Here is a 12,042-nt window from a genome sequence, read left to right on the forward strand (position 1 = left end):
CCGTTTCAGCGTACTCTCAACCACCACCCCTATGTCTATGAGGCAGATCTTTTTTGCTCCATGGTTGCCCACAACCAGCTCACATAACATTAAAGGTTTTAAATTCTGTCAACATTAAATGCTATGGAGCATTAGAAAACATTAACATATTTTTTCCCTTAATCTAGACAAGGCCTAACTGGTGGCAAACTCAGCTGAAAGTTGCAGAGTAAATGGGCCTTGGGAAGGAAGTGTGTGAGAGGGGAGTTTAAGTTTTGCTGAAGTTGCTCTGTAGATTTGCTCACATTACCTCTCCCCACCTCCTGTGATCATTTTTGTGCCAGGCAGAGCAATGCTGTGTTTAGACTTTCAGATTCCATAAGAACTGCCAGTGCCATAAGTAACCTTCCGAGTACTGCAATCAAAATGACATGAAAGGTCAGTGATTTGTAGACCAGAAAGTACTGTTCAAAAGGGAACTCAGGACAACTTTGTTTACAGGCCACACTGAAGCATTCCAGGGACAGAGAAAGAAACATCACTCGGGGAGGACAGAGAGGTAAATATACTGGTTTTTATATAGAGGTTTTTATACTAAGGGAACAGCCAGAGCATTTCTTCTATTTACCAGAAGCTGGTTAGGTCCGAGGCCATACTTACCTTTTTCTTTTTAGATTTTTAAAATTGTATGCTCACTTCAAGACATTAAGTGCCAATACCTAGCCCATACCCTCAACCTCCCTGTAGGGTAGATATAGAAAAGACCAAGAACCCCAATTAATTGGAATCTGCTGCCTTGGGACCCACCAGCCAGGGGCCAGATACTGCTGCATAATCTAGGGATACTAAATACACCTGTATCTGTAACCTACAAGTACATTTTTTATTTGTGTGTGTTTTATTTGTGTGTATATATATAACCTCTGTGTCTCAGTCAGCTTGCTAATAGTTTGATCCTGAGCTGAGAAAGAGCACAACTCAGAGGTGACAGGTATGATACCTGGGGGACATTTCCAGTGGAAGTTATAGCTTTAGGGAGACTCATTTCCATTCCAAATGAAGAGCGACTGAAACATGACGTGGTGGTGCCCGGGTAATACTGGAATTAAGGTTGCATTGAGACTTTTCACATAAAGCAGATATAAGATTCCTTTTTTGTCATATCACAGCAATCAGATTTGTTAAGGTTTTCTAACACATCCTGTTATAACACCCTGTTTCTTATAACATTGCCAATCTTTAACCATTTGGGCTAAAATGTTCCACGCTGAGTCTCTGCCTCAAGCTGAATTTGTTCGGACATTTTCAGCCAAAATGGTTCAGCTGTTTCCAAGAGTGATGTTAGGGGAAAATGTTGGTTTGCAATATTAAAGAATGTTATGGCAACCTTTTCTTTGAGAAGCTCAGCTGTTCTCAGCTCTGCCTCAAATTTGATAGGGGTTACTTTTGTGTCAGGGATCGGTCTGTTGCTTTTCTTTTAACACAGGGGTGTCAAACTCCCTCTGGCTGTAGTCAACTTCATCTGCTCCTGGGGCTGCCAGCAGTCCAGTTCTTGTTGGGGCTCTTGCGGCTGCAGTAAGAAACCCCACCATCATGGCCAGAGTCACTGCTGCAGGGGATATATTGGCCAGGTCAGCAGCCAAGAGGTTAACATGGATTTGCATCCCTGCATCAGGCTCAGGCTGCTGTGGGGGAAGGTACTGGTGTGCGACCCCTACTGCAGCCATGGCTCCCCCACCCCATCACTGAGTACCACCAATGGCAACAGTAAATTCAGTGGCAGCCACATGGACTTCCTCCTGCATCATGATGCTGATATGGAGACACAAATGCTCCAGACTGCCCCTGTTCCCCCATTTTGGCCTTGGGAGAAGATGGCAGGCAGATGATCCACCTCCGCAGGCAGGCTGCTTGGCACCCCGCTCTAAAAGTCTATCCAAATTTAGCCAAGTTACAGGCTTTTGAAAAACCTCAGCATGCACCTATTCAGCTGATACGTCTTCATTTTTAAGCAGACTAACTTTGAGACTCCATCCTAGCTGAGCATGCTCAAGCGTCTCTCAGTGCTTAGGGCCCTGAACTGCACAGCTGTCAGCCACTAACTGCTGGGAAGGTGGACCCTGGGGTTCTAGTCGCTGCATAAGCAGGTGTTAGAAGAAGGGCCTGAAACCTTGGACTGCACACTCCGAGGTGAATGCTCTCATCTCTGGACTACAGTCTAGCACCCACTTGCTGCTCTTCTCTTTTTCTCTGGCCCCATGATCCTGCACTTGGCTGCACAGTGGCACAGCTTCAACAAGCAGGGGAGAAGCATGCCCCCAAGTCAGCCAAGCACACAGTTGGGAGATTAGACTCTGGAGATGGTATCTCTGGATTTGAATCCTCTCTGGCCATGGGCGACTGATGCCTCCTGAGTCTGGGGGGGCACCAGTGGGGCATGACTGGGAGGGAGGGGGGTGTCCCTCAGCAGCCAGCTGGCAACTGGTGGGGGGGGGCTCCTCCAGCGGCTGAATGCGCTCACCGAGGGGGTGGGAGGTCCCCAGTGGCCAGTCACTGAGCGCACCAGCAGCACAGTGGCAGCGGAAGTGCCTACACTTGTGCATGCAGCATGGTGCGGGACTTTCACCGCTGGCACTTCCACTGCCAACATCTCACCAGCGGGACCAATTTCAGGGGGAGCATGAGTGCTTTCCATGCCCCCCTACCAGCTCACTCTCAGAGTGGGCATGTGCCTCCACGCCCTCCCCTTATGCATCACCTATGTCTCTGGATGAGGACAAAATTGAACTGGAGCCTCCCCAAGGTCCCCAATGTCAGGCTGCCTGCATACATTTAAACTTGCTGAGACACAGGGAACTGGGGATCCCCATGTGCCCAAACCTTCAAAGGGCAGCCTGCAAGCTTGTCTGACAAGAACTAGCTGCTGCCCCTCTCCTTTTCGGTGGGAAATATATAATATGCCACATACTCAAATTAAGGTATTATCCAGGCCAACCACAAAAATGTTCCATATTTAACAAGTAACATCCTTGTGGCTGGTTTGCCATTTTAGCCTATGAAAAAATGTTTGCACATGTGGCATGTTAGTTTACTGCACAATTAACACCTTTACAAGGTATGTTGAGGAACATTCCACTTCATGTACTAATCTGCTACATACTTCAATTAGCATGTGGATAATTGCAATCACATGGCTAAGGTTTAATGTAGTTTAAAATAGTAATTGAAAAAGGAGTGTTCAGACACCCAGAATGTGAAATTTGTTGATTATCCATTTTTTTAACAAAACAAGATGTGTATAGATTCTTTCAGATAAAAGCAATAGCTGGCACTGCAATTTAAGGTTGACATACAGTTAATAAAGATTACAACACATTATTCTTTTAAAACAAGTCTGATAATATATGCATATGCACACACACAAACATGCCCTGTATGCCACAGGTACTTTATTGTAGATTTTAGTGATTCTGGAGGCTATTTTAATGCAAATTACATCGGGAGATGCATACATGGGGAAGTTAATTTGGACTCAAGTAAGATGTGAATTTGAATCACATCATACTCAGGGGTTGTACTCAGAGAGTGGTTGTGAATGGGTCATTTTCAGCCTGGAGGGAAGTGGGCAGTGGGGTCTCCCAGGGCTTGGTCCTGGGGCCCACACTGTTCAATTTCTTTATTAGCGACTTGGATGATGGGGTGAAGAGCAGCCTGTTTAAAGATGCAGACGACACCAAGATTTGGGGTGAGGTGGGCACACTAGAAGGGAAGGACAGATTACAGCAGGACCTGAACAGGTTACAGGAGTGGACAAATGAAAATAGTATGGGATTCAATACTGACAAGTGCAGGGTGGTGCACTTGGGCACTAGGAACCAGCAGCATACCTATAGGTTGGGGAACTCCCTTCTCGAAAGCATGGTGGCAGAAAGAGATCTTGGAGTCATTGCTGACTCCAAGATGAACATGGGCCGACAATGCAAAAACACTGTCAGTAGGACTAACCATACCTTGTCCTGAATACACAGATGCACCACAAGCAGGACCAAGGAGATGATCCTCCCCCTCTATGCAACACTGGTCAGGCCACACCTGGAGTACTGCGTTCAGTTCTGGGTGCCACACTTCAGGAGGGATGTGGACAGCATTGAGAGCGTCCAAAGGAGGGCCACTTGCACGATCCAGGGACAGCAGGGCAGACCCTATGAGGAGAGGCTATGGGACCTTAACCTGTTCAGCCTTTGCAAGAGAAGGCTGAGGGGGGACCTGGTGGCAATCTATAAACTCACTAGGGGGACCAGCGGGGTTTGGGAGAGACCTTGTTCCCCTGAGCGCCTCCTGGAGTAACAAGGAATAATGGCCATAAGTTGCTAGAGTAGGTTTAGACTAGACATTAGAAGGCACTACACTTCACAGTCAGGGTGGCTAGGATCTGGAACCAATTTCCAAGGGAACTGGTGATGGCTCCTACCCTGGGGGTCTTTAAGAGAAGGCTCAACGTTTACCTGGCTGAAAACATTTAAGCCTAGTTTTCTCTCCTGCCCAGGGCAGGGGGTTGGACTAGAAGATCTACAAGGTCCTGTCCAACCCTACATCTATGAATCTATGAGTCAGAATAGCTTATGTGGATACTCTTATTCTGGAAGAAGAGTATCTTATCCACTTAAACTAGAGAGAGATTCATGAATACTTATTCCAAAAGAATTCCTTGCATATCACATATTCCAGAAAGCAGGAAAAAATATCTGCAAAACAAATATAGAGTAGCTCTCTCAGCAGACTAAATCTGAAAAAGAATCTTCAGATTTCAGTTCTAACTTCCTCAAGAGACTTGTTTATCATACATGATAAATGAAACCTTCTTTTCCTGGCCATTTGGGCTTACAACACACTTTTGAAAAGCACAGAGAACATTATCACAAGGTATAGGGCCAAGAAATTGAAGGGCTAGACAGACATATGGGGAATGCTTCTTCTTACACTGTGTTAAGTGTTTTAAGTCCGTCGAACATCCTCTTGTTCTACAAGAGACAGAAGTGAAAGCAAAAAGGAAAGGAGATACCAGGAAGCCATGAGATGAAAGAGATGGAATTAAGTTTTTAGGTGACCTCTCCTAGTGAGAGACAGCATTTAAATCCATTCTGAAAATAAGCCAACCAGGTTAGCTATGAATAAAAAAAAACTAAATTCAATTTCACTCTTACCTTATGCAGATATGAATGATAGTCCAGAGCAGAAGTATTTAGTCTCAAACTGATACTATAATTAATACAAGAAATGATGCCTGCAACCCATACATAAATGCAGGGTTAGTATAATTAATGTGGTTTTCATAGCCTTAGGATGAAAGCAGGTTTTACTATTTTTCTCCCTTCAGGTTAAAAACTCACTCAGGCTTTTCTGAAAAGCCCTGGATCCTTGATGCAACATGGGGATCTTGCGAATGGCTGATTAACACTTACAAGGGAGGGAGGAAGGGGGAAGAGAGAGAAAGGAACAGGGAGAGAGAGGAGGATTGCTGCTTGTACACAACATCTCAATAATAGGCAGTTACCATATGCACCAGATGGCTTGGGAAACCAGAAGATGTTTCATCCTACCTTTGCAAACCAGTTCAGAATACTGCCAACCACCACCACTGTATGTCTATAAAGCAGTTCTTTTCTGCTCCAGGGTTGCCTGCAACCAGCTCACATAGGTTAAAGGTTTACTTTCGTCTGACAGGAATCAAGGAAAGCAAGAAACTAGTTTATCTTTATGGAAATTCAAGAAAACACAGTTCTTCTTGAAAAACTTCCCTCCACTCCACCTGCCTCCTCTTTTTTGTTGGCCACACTAGATGATGCCATATTAGATTAAGGGCCATTTCATATCTGAATGCTGAGACACTTCCTAACACCTGGATGAAAGTACCTAGGCTCATGCATCCCTGAAAAGATCATGTACACAAAGTCCAACATCAAATGGGCTGGGACCTTCATCTGCCTTGTAGCAGTTTTTACTGCTACAAGGAAGAGAAAAGTACAGGGTAAAATTGAGGATAGGGTAATGGTCATGAAAGCCTAGCCCAGCACATCTTGCATTTCCCCATTTCACAGGACATTTGGCCACCAGCTGTTTGGAGGAGCAACCCAAGATGCTGCTGGAAAGAGGAAGGTTGCAGTCCAGAACAAAGCAGGTAGAATACTGGCTCAGACAGTTGGGAGATTAAGTCTGGTATCTTGCCAATATATGATGTTCTTTGAGGGAGAAAATTATATTCCCCTTCTCCTCCCCATCCACTTCCATTTGCCATTTTCCAATTAGCCACTGCAATAAAACTGCAACATGAAGAAAGACTCCTCAATTCCTGTAGGTGATGAGCTTATACCCTGAAGTATAAGAAGTGATCACCCTGTTCATAGCACACAACTCTGTCACACAGGACTTTAAAAAATGCAAAAAGTATCTGTGAGTAGACCCAACTGCAAATAACAATGTGACTTGTGGTTTTTGACCTACTTAAACATTTCAATGGCAACACTTAGCATATTTGTTTTATCTTTTAGTAGTGATTGATATGCAAGATACCACTATACAGCTACCATGGAGATAAAATGTTGGCTTCAAGATATACAATCTCTGAAAAGGAAAGCTGGAAACAGAGGTGAGAGAAAGAAGGCAACAGAAGTACAGCTAGGAGTAAGAGGAGCTAAGATGGCTGCATAGACAATAGGAAGCTAGGATGGGAAAATGGGGTGGTGGTAGAAAATACTGCAGGCAAAGCAGGAAATGTGAATGCATCATTGTGGGGAGTTATTACAACAGAGAGAATGCTAAATAGGAAACGTGAACATAGCAGCATAAACCTACTGGCATTGAGAAATTAAGCAATGTCCCAGTGAAACCTCTGTCAAAGTATCTTTACAGAATCATAGAAAAGTAGGGCTGTTCCAGTCTTCACAGAATAGTATAATTGAGGCAATCTACTCTTGAAAAATAAAGTATGAAAAGGACAATAGGCTTGAGCCAGGATTGAAAGAAAGGATTTGAAGCACAGGTTGCAAGCTGAATCTAGATAGTCTAGGAAAAGCTTGGGTACAGGGATTAAAATCTTCTATAGTAATTTTAGCAGTGGTTAGGGTTTGTAGTTTTACAGCAATGGGCAAATGCTACATACACAAAACAGAAGGGACACATAGTCCTCAGTGTCTCACAAACTTATCAACACACTTTTTGCCATGCCAGCTCAGATCACAAATTCACTTAATCCAGTATCTTGTTTCCGCCAGTTGCAAATGGCTGATGCTTCAGAGGAAAGTGATATCCTGCCCCAATAACACATTGAAGATAATTGTGCAATGCCGTATCTGGGTGAAAGGGGAAAGGGTTTCTTCTTGACATTTCAAAGCAAAGGTACCACACTATGCCTGCCAGCTATAGTCACGTGTTATTACTGGACAATGGCAACAACCATCTCTTTGAAAAGCCCCACCAATGTATTTGTCTTGATTATCTCCAGCAGTAGTGAATACCAGAAGTTGACAATATTCAGAATAGAGTAGCACCCACTTCTTCCTTTTAAATTTACTGCCAAGCAATTTTAGCATGGGTAGTCTTGTCCTTGTATCGCATCTAATGGTAATAATGAACTGATCCATTTTTGGTACAAGTATTCACAGAAATCAGAGGTGGACCTGTCCCAGCAGTACATCCTGTCACTGACCATGAAGGACTGTTCCCTACAGCAGTCGTTCATAGCCAGGGAGCCCTAGATAGGCATCACAGAGGACCCCCTCCTCTGCTGGACAGCTTAGTGCTGAGACACTGGACTGTTTTGTGCACATTATCTGTTGAATATAACATAGCAGAACGTAACTTAGGGTGGAGGGCAGACCAATTAGCTTTGCTGAGGGGCAGAGCTGTTAAGCCCAGGTGCAGTAGTGCCATGTGAATGTGACTGTGCTCCTTCCATTCTGGAGTGAGTGTGGAGCTAGCTTGGGTGTCTGCAACACACTTGGCAAATGGAAGGTGCATTGTGGGGTTATGCATGGGTTGGAGGGAGGTTGGCTGTAGGATGGCAGGCAGGCTGTGGTAACAAAAAAGGTTTGAGAACTACTGCTCTGCAGTACATCTTCCAGAGTCTGGCCTAGTTTGTCCCCCAAGTATTTAGGCTTCTATCTTTTCCCTGACAACTTGGTAGGCCACTGAAATTTTATTTTTAAATTCATTAACTTCATATTCCATCCAGTATCCTCCAACTCATTCTTCTTTGCAGATTTACATCTTTTCCTATATGCATCTTTTCCTAAAGTCCTGCTCACATTGCATACAGCTTCCTTCACTCTGCTCTCAAAGTATTTCAATCTCTGATAAAACTTCCTGACACTTAAAATCAAAACTGGAGCCAGGAAGCCCCTTATAACTCCAGCTGAAAAAAAATACAGGTGAATATCTATGGGGGCTAAAATACTAAAAGGTATCAACTATAATGAAGCAAGCCATTATTTTCTAGTCAGGAAACCTCGGCGAGTATGTAATAAACCTATCCACTTCCCTGTACTGTATTGTACATATCCTGCATAGGTTGCTTAGTTGTATTATTTCAGCGATGCCCTGTCCAGGTCTAGAAGGCCTGTTGGGCAAGTCTGGTTAAAGTATGCCAGCTTCCATAACCAGTGGTAACACAAGGGAGTGATGTGGTAAGCATTCATGTCAGGCCTCCATAACTCCTTGAAGATGCCTGTTTACAGCTGGGGGTAGCCTTTGGCACAAGTCAAGACAGTGGGATGCCCTACCTGCTCTGCCATAGCATCCTTCGCTTAATTATACAAAGTGTACATACTCAATATATATGTAGTAAGTCCATTGGACATTTGTAACCCTGTTAAGAACAGCATGTGACCCAAGAGAGTAGAAACTAAAGAGCATGTTGGCCCACTATTTCTGGCAGGCTGTACACACTTGGACATGGCCCCACAGCACTCCCCCCAACACCTATTTCCCGTGTTGCTCGTTCGTAAAGCTACACGGATACAAACCACAGACTCTGATTTACATAAAATTATCTCACTCCATTTTATTTAAGATTTTTTTCTCCAGTTAGTAAAAGAAAGTTGTGTCTCTTTTTATACATATGTACAGGTTCAGTTATAAAAATAGACAGCACATTCAAAGAGAAAAAAAGTCTTGGCATTTTTCTTATTCCCTCTAAATATCATATATACACGTGAATATGAGGGGAAGGGGGAAGTCTTCATGATTTAAATTAAACAACACCTCCCCCTCAATTATCCCCTCCAAATCTGTTTAAAAATCAGTCTAACTAAACTCAGTTCTGCTATTAGGTGTGCAAATTAGAGGCCGAGCCGACAGGAAGCACTTGCTCCACACTGTGGGACGCCAGGCAAGGGGCTTGGGATTGGGAAAAAAACATCCTCTGCTGTCACAGCATGGACCTGTAACTCAACTTGCTTCTCTCTCTCTCTCTCTCTCTCTCTCTCTCTCTCTCTCTCTCAAGGGATGAAAGTGCCCTTGCAGTATAGCCATTGAGATGAGAGAACTGCTCCCCACCTGTATCTCAGTGCAATGCAGACATTTATAGCCAAGCAAGGGGTATTTAGAATGGGGAAAGAACAATCTGAGAGAATGAGGACAGAGAGTGGCACTGAAAGCACTGTTCATCTCATGAGTGTGTCTGCTCGTGCCTGCACATTATAAAAATAAAATAAAACAAAACCAAAAAAAACTCAACCAAGCTAGTATGTGTGACGATCACTGACAAAAGGGAAATATGCTGGAAGAACAGATCAGATGGATGGCTGGAATGGGAGATTTCAGTTTTCCCAAGAGTTGATTGGAAAGGGGAAATGGCACAGTCCTTGTTTCAGTCAAATTCTCTATTGTTCCCCTTGTGGCATGGCAAGCTGCAGTACCCAAAGGCAAATGACATAAGCAAGCTCTGCTATGGCACGGTGAGAGGAATAGCAGTGAACTTCTTCCCCTTGCATATCAGCATTTCCTCTTCTTGAAATATATACAAGTAGAGTCTGACTTTTACTAAGCCTTAAAAGTTCAGCATAGCTCAAAATGGGAGAAATCATTCTTAAACCCAACAAAATGAACATTCATGCTAACAGACTTGGGCTCTGAAATGTAAACCAGTGACCTGTAGCCTCTCCCACTCCATGAAGTAGAGACAGCAACATTAGTGTCACCAGGCCTACTCTGTCCAACTGCAGTTGCAATTACCTCATGTCTAGAACAAGATCAAAAACATGGTGCTGACAAGAGTCCAGTTCTTGGAAACTTTTGGGAGATTTCTTTTCCCTTCCCTTGAACTCAAGGTCTTTAAAGAATTCTTCTCGGAATCCACAGATCCATACTAGAGGTACCAAACTACATGGCCACAATATCCACAGATGGGCCCACCCCAAATGCACTGCCAAGTCCTCAGTGCAGAGGGTTCCTCCAACTCTGTAGGGTACCCTCAGAGTTCAGCTACTGATTTCTTAGAATAAGAATAGAACTGAACTCCACCTGAAGCTGAAAGAGGAGGAAGAACAGTACACTGGTGTGGCCACAAACACAAATGGCTGCAGGACATCACACTTTCTAGGTAGATCTTTTTCCAGTAAGCTTTGTAGAATGCATCAGTAAAACGGGTGAAAAATTAATGTAAAAAAAAATCTCTCATTTAACCCCAGTCCCCATCCCTCCTCCTCGTAGCGTCTGCGAAGGTAATTTTTTGGGATACACATAATCAAAGTGCTCACGTAAACCACCCATCCCTATTATGCTATGATTTTCTTTTCATACACATGTGGGATGGCAAAAGGCGTTCCTCTGCATATGCCTCCTGCTGGCAGGGTGGGCTACTCTGAAAGCCAATATGGTTAGAGAAACTTCAAGGCTTCAAAATTACTACCGCCCACCTGACGTGTGGGCTCCTTTACTTTGCTTCCGAATTGGGGTTTCTGATATCAGGCTGCTGGTCAGATTTAAGCTTTTTGGGGTCCCACAAACACTATTTCCTTTGCTCAAAGGGGAGCTCAGGGGAGAAGAAGCACTTGAAGGTCCGAAGTCTGCAAGTCCAGCAGGCCGTATAATTGATGTCTGGAGAGGGCTACTTGCAGACATACCTAGCAACAGGAAAAGGAAAGGAAAATAAGCCAATCTCAGATGAACACAACATTCACATCCTGTGGCTCCTCCACAATACATAAAATTAGCTTCTGCAACATGTGCCTATGAATAGCTTATCGCACCCTCAATTAAATGCTTAATCCAACTTGCTCTTCCTGACTCCTCTGTGCACCTGTAGATCACATAAGAATGAGGGGCTTTTAAGAGAGAGGTACAACCCAACTGGTATGCACCACTGGCAATGTAAGGCACTGTAGCTCCATCAGCATCTTTGCAACACCTTAGGATCATATTCTATTGCTAGCACTATGAAGCTTCAACATCACAACAGAAAGAAACAGCCACAGCCCCATTTCAGAGGTACCATATTTTCGTGCACACAACATGCATTTTTTTCCCCTAAAAACCAGCTGCTGAAACTTGGAGTGTGCATTATATGCAAAAAAATAAAGTAAGAACCAATTTCTGCTGGTTATCAGTAAGTGAAAGTAAAATCTGCATGCAACTCACAGGGTGCAGAGAACAATGATCAGGCTCAGCTCCCTAGCTGCTATTACTCAATTACTACAAAGTTATTTTTAATTTCATTCTGCCTTTCAAAAAAAGGTGCATATTTTATTTTGGGGCATGCTGTATGCAAGAACATATGGAACCAGAACCAAACATTTTTGACTGAACATTCTCATTTCTCTGAGACAAAAAATACCTGAGAAAGATGATGTAGAATGTACTGCAAGTTCTAAGGGATACAGTGAAATTTCTATACATAAGAGCAAAATATAGACAACCAGGGAAAGATCCAGAGGGGGTGCAGTGGTGCTGACTCACTCCCTTTCAGACTGTACTGTGGAATCAGCAGCAAGGGCTTTTTTTTTTTTTAGAAGTCTCAAGTCCGGTAAGAAACCCATCCCCCTGCCTCATCTCCCACTCTTGATACCC

The 12,042-nt window shown here is 43.8% G+C and overlaps 1 protein-coding gene across 2 annotated transcripts in view; it reads right to left on the reverse strand.

The window, feature by feature from the left end:
- Positions 1-9,856: 9,856 nt before the first annotated feature.
- INO80 (INO80 complex subunit) overlaps positions 9,857-12,042 on the reverse strand; it is a 317,697-nt gene continuing 315,511 nt past the window's right edge. Inside the window, exon 37 of one of the 2 annotated variants that reach the window (XM_019519030.1) lies at positions 9,857-11,099. In XM_019519030.1, coding sequence (XP_019374575.1) covers positions 10,882-11,099 — 218 coding nt within the window. In that variant the 3' untranslated portion in view covers positions 9,857-10,881. The remainder of the gene's footprint in view (positions 11,100-12,042) is intronic. The other variant, XM_019519031.1, reaches the window with a different exon arrangement.

Source organism: Gavialis gangeticus, unplaced genomic scaffold, assembly GCF_001723915.1.
Source record: "Gavialis gangeticus isolate Ggan-Ray unplaced genomic scaffold, GavGan_comp1, whole genome shotgun sequence".
NCBI classification, from domain to species: domain Eukaryota; kingdom Metazoa; phylum Chordata; order Crocodylia; family Gavialidae; genus Gavialis; species Gavialis gangeticus.